This window comes from Cherax quadricarinatus, chromosome 44, assembly GCF_038502225.1.
Source record: "Cherax quadricarinatus isolate ZL_2023a chromosome 44, ASM3850222v1, whole genome shotgun sequence".
Classification (NCBI taxonomy): Eukaryota; Metazoa; Arthropoda; class Malacostraca; order Decapoda; family Parastacidae; genus Cherax; species Cherax quadricarinatus.
The window spans coordinates 15,467,125-15,482,805 of NC_091335.1; the positions used below are offsets into that span (position 1 = coordinate 15,467,125).

General features: G+C 36.3%; 1 protein-coding gene across 1 annotated transcript in view; it reads right to left on the reverse strand.

Moving 5' to 3' along the window:
- The window catches only part of LOC128697451 (hemocytin-like), a gene marked incomplete in the record, with an annotated part of 289,908 nt that overhangs the window by 129,719 nt on the left and 144,508 nt on the right, over positions 1-15,681 (reverse strand). The window contains 6 exon segments of the mRNA XM_070094123.1: positions 2,038-2,200; positions 6,466-6,605; positions 10,425-10,583; positions 11,293-11,429; positions 13,805-14,001; positions 14,722-14,862. Coding sequence (XP_069950224.1) covers positions 2,038-2,200; positions 6,466-6,605; positions 10,425-10,583; positions 11,293-11,429; positions 13,805-14,001; positions 14,722-14,862 — 937 coding nt within the window.

Sequence of the window (15,681 nt, forward strand, 5' to 3'; positions counted from 1 at the left end):
AAACAAAAGTACCAACCACTCCAACACTATATATCCCCCTGCTTTTAACATTTCTGTCATGATCCCATCAGTTCCAGCTGCTTTACCCCCTTTCATTCTACGTAATGCCTCACGTACCTCCCCCACACTTACATTCTGCTCTTCTTCACTCCTAAAAGATGGTATACCTCCCTGACCAGTGCATGAAATTATATTAATGATAAAACATAATAATGTGTCTATTAATCATTACTGTGATTAAATATACTTAGCAATGCTACTATTGCTCTTCAACTAAATTAAAAAAACTGCCACTGTATATGATATTCAGAAAACTAGATCATTGATATGACAATTATTATTATTTAGTTACTCAACAGTGGAAAAACTGAAAATCAGCCGGGTGTTGATCCTGGGTGATTTTATATGTATGTGTGACCAATATGAGTTATCTATCTATTCAATAATTATATTACTATGTCCCATAAATGATACAAGGATGTAGTAATATGCAAAAAATATTCCTGTACATACATCTAACAATACTACACTTGAGTTAACAGGAGAGTTTTCTTACATTGTGCTTAATTAATCCCACTTCATTAAGGAAGGATACATTTTTTTTTTTTTTCAACAAGTCGGCTGTCTCCCACCGAGGCAGGGTGACCCCAAAAAAGAAAGAAAATCCCCAAAAAGAAAATACATTCATCATCATTCAACTCTTTCACCTCACTCACACATAATCACTGTTTTTGCAGAGGCACTCAGAACACAACAGTTTAGAAGCATATACGTATAAAGATGCACACAACATATCCCTCCAAACTGCCAATATCCCAAACCATGTACAAGCATATATATACAGTGGTCCCTCGTTTTTCGTAATTAATCCGTTCCTGGAGGAGCTCCTATAAACGAAATTTACGATTTGCGAATCAATTTTCCCCATAAGAAATAATGTAAATACAATTAATCCGTTTCTGACACTCAGAAGTATTAAAACAAAAAAATTTTTACATGAAATATACATGTAGTACATAAACAATACAATGGGAAATGATGAATGAAACATTAACAGCATAACACTTACCTTTATTGGAGATTCTTAGTGTATGGGAGACTGGAGGAGGAGAGAGATTGGATTGTTTACAGTTTGGAAGGGGAATCCCCTTCCAGCAACACCTCAGGTACCAATTGCTTCTCTGGGGTTGCTTCTCTTCTCTGTTTCTTAATGCCACTAGGACCACCTTGAGAGTCACTCTAGTCCTGTCTCGCAAAGTAACTGTGGAGAGAGCTCTGTTTCTGGCGTCTCTTTAACACTTCCCTAAAATGGTACAAGACTTTGTCACTGTACATATTTCTCACCTTCTTTACCACAGGCTTGGCACTAGGAGCTTTCTTTGGAGTCATGGTAGCTTATTTAGTACTTGCAAGCACTAAAATGAGTGGAATATTATGAAATATTTCGTAGGAGCACTTGAGGGGACCTTCACTCACTGGTAAACAATGCCAGACTGGCTGGGTAGGGAGGCCTCCCCAGCTCACACCGTGCGTAAGCATCCTGGACGAACTACTATTCGCGAGTCAACCTATGAAAAGCGAGTCCATGTTTATACGAAAATACCCCTATGATTGGAGAAATTTACGATTGCCGAGAACTACGAAAAGCGAGGGACCACTGTATATATATATATACATACACACCCCTATGGATTTCCTTCTATTTTCTTATTAGTTCTTGTTCTTGTTTATTTCAGCTTATCTCTATGGGGAAGTGGAACAGAATTCTTCCTCCATAAGTCATGTGTGTTGTAAGAGGCGACTAAAATGTTGGGAGCAAGGGGCTAGTAACTCCATCTCCTGTATATGTTACTAAATTTAAAAAGAGAAACTTTTCTTTTTCTTTTTGGGCCACCCTGCCTCAGTGGGATATGGCCAGTGTGTTGAAAGAAAGATATATATAAAATATGATAAAAGGAAAAAAACACGTGGACTTCTTAGCAATAAAAATGCAAAAAAAAAAAAAATAAAATAAAACAAATTCTTATGTTATCTTACCACATGAACAATAGTATCTAATCTTGTAGTCAAGACAGCTACCACGCTCCTGGTCAGCGTTAGTACATCGGAAGCCATATCTAACATCACAGCTAGTGCCCTTATCTGCAGCAGTTTTCACACCGGTGGCTGTCTCCACACACTCAATGTCTGCCAGTTGACCCTATGGTTATAAAATTATGTCTGAGCATATACAGTCTAACCATCATACCAGACAACAGCCATAGAAACAACTGCTACAGTGGATTACCAAAATAGCTTATTTTAAAAGTATAGTAATAAGAACATAAGATAGAAGGAACACTGCAACAGGCCTACTGGCCTATGTGAGGCAGGCCCAATTCTCCCCCCCCCCGGCTTAAGCTCACTGACCTAGTGACCTTAAGCTCACTAACCTAACGAGGTCAGACACGTCACTTAAGGGAGGAGCACAGCATCCGACCAAGTAGCACAAGCTAGTTAGGTCCAACTCACACCCGCCCACACCCACTCATGTATTTATCCAACCTAATTTTAAAACTAAACGTCTTAGCTTCTATGACGGTACTAGGAAGAATGCCATTTTGATAAAAATGTGGTAAAAAAATATCTTATAAAATAAAATACTGCACTTTAATTCCAAGTGTACAGGAAAAATAAAGATGAATACTTAAAGAGCAATACATTTTTCTATACTGTACTTTAAACCAGGAGAGATCCAATATATACTAACTATTATTTATGTGTACCTCCTCCCACTCATCTTTTCTGATTGTAACACTTCCTTCTTCCCAAAACATTTTCTGAGTTTTACAAATGAATCAGGACAATTATGTAGCATCTCTACCTTATAGTTCCTGCCCCAGCTGAACCAGTACAATCCCAAAGCATCACTGCCTTCAGAATTCCTACAATACTGAAGCTACACGCTCCGTATGATTTCTATGGATTTTGCACTTACTCATAAATATGACAATACAGTACTGTAACTAGATGCATTTTGGTTGCTGCAAGAAAGATATCCCCATATCTCCATAAAGGAAAAAATGCTAGATCATTTTAAAAATAAAATTAAGAGATGGGTACCAACGCACTCGAATAACAATCCCAACCTTTTTAAAAGTAGGACACACCAGTGATGAAAATGTGAAGCTGATCAGAAGAGGTCTTCTCAAGTTATCACATGGAGAGCATAATTAGGAATAACTTGTATAAAATTTACCAGACAGCACCTGAACATGCCAATAATTGCATGAACCTTTTCCTAATTACAGAACATAGGCATTGAAATATTTGAATTTGGGAGAAAGAGGTATTCTTATTTTATAAAGAAAAACAACTAGAGAAAGACAAAGAATAAAGCAGAAAACATTTAATGGTTCTTAATGAAAATGAAAATAAAAACAAATTTTATTTCCAAATACAACAAGTAATAGTTATGTATAATTATAAAGGAACAAGCTATTTGGAAAACACTAATTATGCAGAGCATTCCACTACTTCAGTTGGACTCTAATTGTCATACTATCATTCAATGTTACATCAGTTACTTTATAACTTTTTATTACATATGTAAAACAGTAAATGCTCCTGCCATATTATCATCACCTCTATTAATTATTTCTACAAATTATTATGCATGTTTTCTGTGTTAATATTTTACACTATATCAATGTATGTTGCCTTCACCATGACTAAATTATGACATGTTGCTAAAATATTCCTTTACCAAAAGATGAGTGACCAGTAACTTCTTCATAATTACTGCAAATCTCATAGGTTAATAAAATTATGTGCCTAAAATTATTTTTTTGTTTCTTAACACATTGGATGTTTCCCACCAAGGCAGGATGGCCCCCCAAAAAAAAAAATACTTTCATCATCATTCATTCCATCACTGTCTTGCCAGAGGCATGCCTACACTACAGTTATAAAACTGCAATATTAACACCCCTCCTTCAGAGTGAGACACTGCATTTCCCATCTCCAGGACTCAAGTCTAGCCTGCAGATTTCCTTGAATCCCTTCATAAATATTACCTTGCATACACTGCAACAGTACGTCAAGTCCTAAAAACCATTTGTCTCCATTCTCTCCTGACTAACATGCTCACACATGTTTGCTGGAAGTCTAAGCCCCTTGCACACAAAACCTCCTTTACCCCCCTCTTCCAACCTAGCCTAAGCTGATCCCTACCCCACATCCCCTCCACTACAGAATTGTATACTCTTAAAGTCATTCTATTTCGTTCCATCCTCTCTACATGTCCATACCATCTCAATAACCCCTCCTCAGCCCTCTGGATAATAGTTTTGGTAATCCCACATCTCCTCCTAATCTCCAAACTAAGGATTCTCTGCATTATATTCACACCACACATTGCCCTCAGACATGACATCTCCAATGCCTCCAGCCTTCTCCTCATTGCGACATTCATCACCCATGCTTCACACCCATAAAAGAGTGTTGGTACAACTATACTCTTATACATTCCCCTCTTTGCTTTCATGGATAAAGTTCTTTGTCTCCACAGACTCCTCAGTGCACCACTCACCTTTGACATCTCCACTGCCTCCAGCCTTCTCCTTGTTGCAACATTCACAACCCATGCCTCACACCCATACAAGAGTGTTGGTATAACCATACTCTCATACATTCCCCTCTTTGCTTTCATGGATAAAGTTCTTTGTCTCCACAGACTCCTCAGTGCACCACTCACCTTTGACATCTCCACTGACTCCAGCCTTCTCCTTGTTGCAACATTCACAACCCATGCCTCACACCCATACAAGAGTGTTGGTATAACTATACTCTCATACATTCCCCTCTTTGCTTTCATGGATAAATTTCTTTGTCTCCACAGACTCCTCAGTGCACCACTCACCTTCTTCCCCTCATCAATTCTATGATTCACCTCATCCTTCATAGACCCATCTGCTGATATGTCCACTCCCAAATATCTGAACACATTCACCTCTTCCATACTCTCTCCCTCCAAACTGATATCCAATCTTCCGTTACCTAATTTTTTGTAATCCTCATCGCCTTACTCTCTCCTATTTTCACTTTTAACTTCCTTCTTTTACATACCCTACCAAACTCATCCACCAACCTCTGCAACTTCTCCAAAGAATCTCCCAAAAGCACAGTGTCATTAGCAAAGAGCAAATGTGACAACTCTCACTTCGTGTTAGATTCTTTATATTTTAACCCCACACCTCTTGCCAACACCCAAGCATTCACTGCTCTTACTGCTCCATCTATAAATATAGTGAGCAACCATGGTGAAGGTTTATTGTGCAAGAATACAAAGCAATTTTACAAAAAGAGCTGCAACACAGAGGCCATGTAGCAGCTTTGAACAGGGACCTACAAGCAGAGAAAAGCAGTTTGTAGGAACATCTATGTGGTGATCCGCTGATTTTTGTATGGGGGTAAAAAACCTACTATTACATTTTATGAAGTTGTTTTTTAATATGTTATAAGGATGACTGGTGAGTCAGTGAAAGGATTTAGTCTAGTAATCAAAATGGTTCCTAGATCATCATATGACTAAGTCTCAAACTATGAAAAAATATTCATATTTCTCATGACAAACTACATACATACCACCAATTAATTAATTTTGTATTTGTTTTCCTCTTTTCACTAAGAAGAAAACTTACTGTACTTCATTCTCCTACCGCCTTGTCACTTCATTAAATTCTCATGAACTTCTATATAATATACTTTTTATAGTTAGTTTATTATAAATTTAATAAGTCCGTTTGAAATGCACTGCATAACTATGTTTTTTCCATGTACTGTACAAGAGATCATTTTTTTTTTTCAACACACGAGCCATCTCCCACTGAGGCAGGGTGACCCAAAAAAGGAAGAAACACTCTGACCATCATTCACAGATAATCACTGTCTTTTTAGATGCACCCAGATATGACAATTTAGATGTCACTCCCAACAAAATGTCAAGGATATTATACAAAGACTGTTGAAGAAGTGCCTGATATATATGTTGAATAGCTGTCCATATTGCACTCTTTTGGAAAATTAATATATCAATGCAAAAATGACAAAACATTTTTGGTGATAATGAAACTAGAAAACATACATAATTTTCTTTTGTGTCCATTTTCTACTTAACTGTACATATGTTTCGGTTAAAAAGATTTGTAATCAAGTCAGTAGTATGTGACAGCTTCCATACTATGACATGAGGATAAAATCAACACTGGGACCCCCAATATATGAATGAGGTCAAAAAAAATATTACTAGTGATAAAATAATTGCTTAGTGAAAGTGTATCTGTGTTTAAAAACTTGACACATGATCATACTTGGTATTGCTTTCTTATAAAAGCTAATAGTTTCAATGTTACAAATGATTCTTTGATAAGTTGAAACATTATAAATTTAAGTTGGCAAGCATATACTACCAGGACATATACTAACCTCCAGACAAAACTGGTAATTGTCTCGCAGCTGTTGTAAAGTCTTGAATTCAGTATCACCATCTGCCTGCCAGGGTTTAATGTCATTGATCCATGGTGACCAGGCATCACATGGTACCAGAGTAGTAGTTGATCCCAGAGCTGCTCAGTCACAACAGATAAACAAGAGAAATTATTTACATTATTGAGACACATCACAATTTTGCACACTGACACAAGTAAAACTACTGGGAAAACAAATTTTGTACTTGATATTATGGAGTACACTCTAATTACAATTTGAATTACAAAATGAATGTGGAATAGTCAATAAATATATGTACTCTACATAAACTTCTCTTTCATGGAGAATCTCAAATTAATACAGTATTGTCTAAAATAGAATAAGGTATTTCAGCATAAAATGAGATGAGAGTCTGGGGTCTGACTTGATTTATATAATGCAGAGCATTATAAATTTTTCATAATCTAGAATGAGCACCATCAGAAAAAAAATTATGTCATTAACTTTTTTTAACCCTTTGAGGGTCGACAGGCCCTCTCCGAAACTCGTTCTCAGGGTCGGCCAAATTTAAAAAAAAAAAAAATTATTTTCTCTTATGAAAATATAGAGAATCTTTTCCCGATCATAAAGACACCAAAAGTTTGAAATTTGATAGAAAACTTACGGAATTATGCTCTCGCAAAGTTAGCGGTCTCGGCGATGTTTACGCATCGGCGATTTTGCCCACTTTGAGCCCCATTTTCGGCCAATTTCACTGTACTAGTCGACAAAAAACATGAATATTTCGCTAGAACTCCATTTGTTCTATCGAATGGGTGCAAGAAACCACTCATTTATGAAATTCAACTATCCAGTACAGTGGTCAGAATTTAGCAATTTTGCCAATTTCACACAAATTTCAAAAGATGCCAATTTCCAAATAGGGTCCAGAATAAACAAGAAAGACATTCCTGGCACTAAAATGACATTTCCTCTAGTCATTAGTCATGTCTCAAGGCCCCTCTTATATTCTTTTGCTTTCCACTTTGAATTTTTATTTTCACAAAAAATATAAGATTTACTGTTATGCAGAGTTCTGCATTAGTGTAAAAAATGGTATAAATATTATTGGTGCACTTGTGAAAGAATATTAGACTCACCAGTTGACGTGTATTGCATGCTTGGCACGATTTGTTTACTTTTGAATTTTGGTAAAAATCGAACATTTCTGCTACTTTGAGCTCAATTTCAAGGCACCTTTCTTTGTAAAACCAGTCAAAATCATCTCAATTTCTGTAATATGTCTTCCATTCTATAAAATAAGACCAAGAAAACTAGAATACAACAATAAATACCATACGAAAATACACTGCAAAGTCGCTGATTTATTAAAAAAAAATGGTCAAAGTTTTTTTTTCTCATTATGCACTGTGTGCTGCAGGATTTTTTTTAGACTGTGCACACTGACCACATAGACCCATTCTTTCATATGAAGGCCTACCAGCTTTCTCCCACTAGATTTGAGGCCGCTAGAATTTATGAGTACTAGTACGTCAAAAACCCCTACGCGTAAGACGTACTAGTACGACGAAAACCCTCAAAGGGTTAAAACACCAGCTGCTTCCCCTAAATTTCTAGATGTGAACTGTTATACACATGAATGAATCACTGGTTAATCATTCATGTAACCATGAAGAGAGATTCTTCACTAGTTTTCTAAGTTCACACAAGACATTGTTAAAGTTATACTGTACATGAATCTGGGAGAGTATATAAAAAAAAGGAAATTAAAAATGAACACAGGTAAGAGCAAGGTGATGAGAGTAACAAACAAAAAAAAAATCTAGGAAATGAAAGAGTGGATATTATAATGGAGGGAGGGAGTATGGACAAAATTAATGTATTCAGATATCTGAGAGGTGATCTGTCATCAGATGAGTCTATGAAAGAGGCACTGAACCAGAGAACTGGCTTGGGGAAAAAATGTGGGTGGTGTGTTGAGGTATCTGTGCAGACAAAGAACCTTATATCCATGGAGGCAAAAAGAACACAATGTACCAGAATATAGTGGTGGTAACACTGTTATATGTGTGTGAAGAATGGACACTGAATATTACAGCGAGGATGAAAATGGAGGCATTGGAAATGTCATATTTGAGGGTGATGTGTGATGTGAATATTATGCAGTAAATTCAGAGCGTGGGTATTAAAAGAGGATGTGGAGTTACCAAAAAGTAATACTCAGAAAGCTGAGGAGGGGTTGTTGAAGTGATTTGTGCATTTAGAAACAATGTACCAAAACAAAATGAATAAGAGGTGGAAGGAGAGGTAGGGGTCATCCCAGGAAATGTTTAAGGGAGGGGGTAAAGGAAGTTTTGAGTGCTAGGGGCTAGAACATCAGACTTAATCGACAAAAAACATGAATATTTCGCTAGAACTCCATTTTTTCTATCGAATGGGTGCAAGTAACCACTCATTTATGAAATTCAACTATCCAGTACAGTGGTCAGAATTTAGCAATTTTGCCAATTTCACACAAATTTCAGAAGATGCCAATTTCCGAATAGGGTCCAGAATAAACAAGAAAGACATTCCTGGCACTAAAATGACATTTCCTCTAGTCATTAGTCACGTCTCAAGGCCCCTCTTATATTCGTTTGCTTTCCACTTTGAATTTTTATTTTCACAAAAAATATAAGATTTACTGTTATGCAGACTACTGCATTAGTGTAAAAAATGGTATAAATATTATTGGTGCACTTGTGAAAGAATATTAGACTCACCAGTTGACGTGTATTGCACGCTTGGCACGATTTGTTTACTTTTGAAGTTTGGTAAAAATCAAACATTTCTGCTACTTTGAGCTCAATTTCAAGGCACCTTTCATTGTAAAACCAGTCAAAATCATCTCAATTTCTGTAATATGTCTTCCATTCTATAAAATGAGACCAAGAAAACTAGAATACAACAATAAATACCATACGAAAATACACTGCAAAGTCGCTGATTTATTAAAAAAAAATGGTCAAAGTTTTTTTTTTCTCATTATGCACTGTGTGCTGCAGGATTTTTTTTAGACTGTGCACACTGACCACATAGACCCATTCTTTCATATGAAGGCCTACCAGCTTTCTCCCACTAGATTTGAGGCCGCTAGAATTTATGAGTACTAGTACGTCAAAAACCCCTACGCGTAAGACGTACTAGTACGACGAAAACCCTCAAAGGGTTAAGGGTCATCTGAAATATGGTGTCAGCACTTCAGGCAAGACAACAACTGGGTGAATGACAGTGAATGTGTTCCCCCCCCCCTCCGTTTTTTTAGGTCACCTTGTCTTGGTGGGAGGTGAGGAGGTGTTTGGTGGTGGGAGGTGAGGAGGTGTTAAAAATATATATATTATTTTATTGTATAAAATGTTCATGATATTTGGTGTATTAGATGACTGGTTTAGATCACCATGTGCATTTCTGAGGTGATTACCCAGTACAATAGTTGCTATAGGAACTATGAGTCAACTCATTGAAAAACAGATTAAGAATTTCATTACCACAGTGGTCCAAATGAAAATTTTCTTATACACCACTCCAAAATTGCTTTGATTATTTTTCATCAAAACAGTAATGGGTTAGGCTATATATTAAGTGTTTCGCTGTTAGCTGTGGCAGTGCAAGTTCTTGAAGGCTTCTTGCTTATATTGCAAACTCAATACTGTCAACAGGCTTACCGATGACCATGTGTTATGAATGACTCCCAGAGAAGGGATGCAATTGTTATGTTTGTGAAAGCTTAACTTTGTTGTAATCTAATCTCATTCTGGAAAGCACATCTCCAAGGGTGCATTTGTTTATCGTGTTAATTAAGTCTTCACTAATCATGCTCATATTTGAAACCACTTCCTGTAAGTCACTAAAGCACAAAATGGAGGCATTAATCTTCTAGTCTTCCCAAAATATATCTAGAGCCTAGCAATACTTACTGACAACAGTTGTTGACACAGGGGTTGTTTCATCACATTCACAGAAGAATGAGATTTCGTAGTTATAACAGTCCTTGTCATTATCTAAATTCAAGCACTTGAGACCCTCCACTGCATCACAGGTTAATATTTGTCCAAGAGCAGCAGCAGGAAGCTTGGCTGTGGAAGGATATTGTGTGTTAGTGCTTTTATAAAATAGCTACTCAAAACTGACTTGGGGTTACTTAATGATAATTACTGCATTTGTTAAAATTAAGAAAAACTGGATGAGGAATATTGAGAACAGCTTTATGTAAATAGACCTAATATATATAGTAATTACATATTTTATGATTAATTCAGAAATATAAATCTTTCATTCAACACACCGGCCATATCCCACCAAGGCAGGGTGGCCCAAAAAGAAAAACGAAAGTTTCTCTTTTAAATTTAGTAATTTATACGGGAGAAGGGGTTACTAGCCCCTTGATCCCGGCATTTTAGTCGCCTCTTACAACACGCATGGCTTACAGAGGAAGAATTCTGTTCCACTTCCCCATGAAGATAAGAGGAAATAAACAAGAACAAGAACTAGACAGAAAATAGAAGAATACCTAGAGAGGTGTGTATATATATGCTTGTACATGTATGTGTAGTGTGACTTAAGTGCAAGTAGAAGTAACAAGACATACCTGAAATCTTGCATGTTTATGAGACAGACAAAAGACACCAGCAATCCTACCATCATGTAAAACAATTACAGGTTTTCGTTGTACACTCACTTGGCAGGACGGTAGTACCTCCCTGGGCGGTTGCTGTTTACCAACCTACTACCTATATATGTAATTGAAGGCTATAATCAAAGTGCATTATTAAAAATGATACTTACTAATAACTTCTCTGCAGGTTGCATTAACTGGATTTTCACAGACAAATTCTCTGCGAGTGCGAAGCATATCCAAACTCAAAATTAACCCCTCACTCTCCTTCTCTTCTTTTTTATAGTAGGGTGACCAGTCATTACATCTGGCAATATACAGAACAGTATATATTAAATGTAGAGCAACTTTATTGTAACATAATTTCACATGCTCATTACTACCAATACTATTAATCACTTGTAGCAGCAATACATAAAGCCATTATAAAGTCATAAATATCAAGAGACCTACTGAACTGATCAGTTACTAACTACATTTATACTAATGTAATACTGTAGTGCAAAGTTAAAATGCATTCTTCAGTACTAAGTAGCTTAATAACTTCCCAGTAAAAGAGCAAATACAGTATATATATACATAACCTGAGCTGCCTTGGTGGGAAATGGCCAGTGTGTTAATAAAAAAAAGAGCTGCCTTAACAAAAACAACAAATACGTATATGCTGAATATGCTTTGATATTTTGTATCATAGTAAAATAAATGAGTAAACAGAGATGGAAATATTTTCTGGATTTAATGCCATTCTGTATAAAATGGTAAACTATTGAAATAGACATAAATACACAACTCTCCAGATGCTATGCTACTGAACAGTAGCATAGTATGATGTAGTAGGATGTATACAGACACAAAAATATTGCTTGAAGTAATAGTAAATATAGTGGGAACACTTGTTTGGATACAAAGTACACTCAGCCCTCTCATAATACAAGAAAAAATTTACCCTGGACAACTCTGTTCGTGTAGCAAGAATTATCATCAAACACCTTTTCTCAGAGAGCAACATAATTCATGAAGTACTGAATCTGTGTAGGTCTTTCAGCACAAGGACTGGTGAAGACTAAAACCTCCTCCAGCTAATTGCAGCAGCCTGTCAGGCTGTAGCTGACTGTCCTTGCCTTTTCTTAGAATGCTTTTCCTGCACATTAAATGAAGAGCAAGTTTATCATGCAAAAATGTTAATTTTTTGTGTTTTGTTAAACTCTTAACCCCTTAACTGTCCAAATGCAGATCTAGGTTCTCTTGCCCAGCGTTCTGAATATTTTGAAAAAAAAAAAATTAAAGAGGTCAGTTTTCTGTGTGTAATAAAACCAAAAAAAAAAAAATTTAGGGTTAGTTCTTACTGAGATATAAGGCCGCGAAGCAGGTGCTGGATGCTCACCTGACGGCAACATGGAGCCCTGCTGCTTGCAGAAGTGTTGCCGATATACCTTTTTTCCTCGTTTCTTTTTTAATTTATATAATTTTTATGTTCTGATAATTAAATTTGAAGTAGTTCTTGTGATTTCATAGCCAATGTTTGTTCTGACACTAATATTAGACACTGAAATCTCACTCAAATAGTTACAGCCACACTGACAGGTGAACATTTCCACCTGCCTTGGTCACATACTATTGTCTAGAAATATATACATACAAAGTATTTATAGGTCCCAGCAATGATTTAGACATGCTGGAGTATATATGAAACTCCTTGAAGCATGGTGTAAGACGAGTGTCACTCCACTGCTGACAGTGCAGGAGTGGAGTGATGTTTGATAATCACGCACTGCCTTGGATTTATTTGTTTTCACTGCTACACATAAACATGCCTGTCTATCTGTTTGTCTGTGTATCTGTCTATCTCCCTGTCTGTCTGTGTCTGTCTAGCTCTGTCTCTGTTTATCTCTGTCTCTGCTTATCTGTCTTCCTGTCTCTGCTTGTCTCTCTTTCTGTCTCAGAGAGAGAGTCTCTCATGAACCAACAGGTATTACACATGATGCAGAGTCATCACATCTGATTCCTGAACAAGTGAAAATGCGTATTACTTGCCAGTCATGCTTATTATGCCTTATATCTACAAGTACAGTATAGCACTTTGTCCAGATTTTTTTTGGGTTATCCTAGGTAATTTACACTATGAATAATAACTGTATTTATGTGTACCTGTGAGACAGAGATAGAAAAACAGAGACAGAGATAGAGCAGACAGAGGGAGATAAAGACAGCCAAAGTCAATCAGTCAGCCGGCCAGCCAGCCGGCCAGCCAGCCAGCTAGCTAGCTAGGCGGCCACCCAGCCAGCTGGCCTGCCGAACACGTATTACACATGTTCCAGAATTGTTTCTCTTTACTTAGGGCATAGGTTATAAGACATTCTGGCAGGATGACACTACCAGTGGTATCATGAAAAATAAAATGCTGATCTACGTTTGGAGCGCTAGCGGTAAGAACATAGATCTACATTTGGACAGTTAAAGGGTTACTAAATCAAGTAATTTGCAAAATCATTCAATTTGCAGTATAATGGGAAAACCCAGGGAAAATAAATGACTAACAATAATTTTTCTCAAAAGCAAACAAGTTACAGACATCAAACAAATTATAAGAAAATAAGGCTACAGGCAAAAGCAAAATTCTGAGTACAGTTGCACATATACACAGGGAGTATGGAGTAGAAATTTAATTTCACAATAACATACCTTACAGAGCTTTCAATATGATCATAGGGATTAAAAGTGGTTGAAAAACTTGGTGTGTGTTTTATGGTAGGGAGCATACTGGTGACAAGAGTGGGTTCAGTAGGCAGGTCAACGCACTCATCGGAATGACTGCACAACAAATTGTTGTTAAGACACATGCAGCGCTCACATGTAGATACATCATACCATATACCAGCCTGTTTCGTTCAGACAAAATATAGCTAGAATTATGACTTAGTTATCTATACATTGGTAACTTAAAGAGCAGCACAACCTACATAGCTCACAGATACTGTGAGTACTATGAATAATCTAGTGCACATGCCAGTAGATATTTTTCACTAAGTACAATTTAAACATGAATTACTATATCTTTAAAAAGAATTTGCAATGGTAAATAATGCAGACTGGTTAAAACTAGACACTCTACAGTGTTTATGTGGTAGACTAATTTATTCTTTGCTCAATAGCATATAAAGTGATCTATCTTATTCCATTTCTATTAAATTATTACTTACTCAACAGCATACAAAGTAATCTATCTTACTTCAGTTTTACTAACTCATTCTTTGTTCAATAGCCTGTAAAGTAATCTATCTTATTTCCTTCCTATTAACTTATTACTTGCTCAAGAACATGCAAAGTAATTTATTCCAGTGCTTTCTAAACTGTATAAAGTGTAAGTTTCATTAGTTTCTGTTCAAAATCAAGGATAGGTATAAAGCTTAAATAAATCAGATACTGCAAGTCATGCCCAACAAACATCAAGAAGTGTTAGCAATATTATTTCAATGTAGTACAGTACATATAAAGACATTATATATCCATTCAATGGATAACCAAAGAAGCATTTTATTCACTGTAATACAATGGTTAGTAATTTTAAATCTTTTTCTGACTATATATTGGAAACCTACTGGTAAAGCCTGTCCATTAGGAAGTCTGCAGTTACAGTCTGCTATGGCAACACATCTTGCTTCGTTAATCATGAAGAAGCCCGGTGGACAGGTGTTTGTCTTGGTTCTCTCAACACATCCAGGTGCACAGTTATCATCAAGCTGCAATGGAAAAACTACTGATTTCTCTTATAGTACATAAATAAAAGAACATTTTTATTACTGTACAGTTTACCACTGTATATTACTAGAAAACAAACATGTACAGTATGTGCTTATTTCTGTACATAATTGGCTGTTTACTATCAAGGTAAGATGATCCAAAGAAAAAACACATTGACAGTCATTCACTTTCTAGCTGTGTTCCAGATGGGAATAGACATTACTGACTAATGTGACCCTCGGAAATATTAACTTCTGCACCACATTTTCAACCTGCTACTGATAGAAGTTTGCAGTCTTCCTACAGGATGTACTAATTACTAGCTTCTTTAGTAATGTCACAGTCCTACTTGTTCTGATAGAAGATCCATGGCAACAAAGATTTCAGCCACTAACAAGATTATGTGGACGAAGGAGGATTGGTTGTGCCAACACAAAGTTAGCATTAGGGGTGGAGTAAGGGAATAAAGAGTAATAGGAAGCTACGTATTCACACATTAATAACATGTCCACTTTCAACAGCAGTCATATTGTTTATGTGTTCGCAATAAAGCTAATAGAATCCTTGGCTTCATATCAAGAAAAAAAAAAAAAAAAAAAAAGGTTTATACCAAATATCAACAGCATTTGACAGCTTTTTAACCATTTGTGAATTTCATATTGTTTATTGTGAACCCCATGGTCATCCTATGAGCAGAAGCTCAAAAAAAATTACAAAGATCACACCAGGCACAGTTGCATCACAAAAAAATATATTACAGTCAATTTATGTATATTACAATTTCATCATATAGCTAATTAAGACAATATAATATGGAG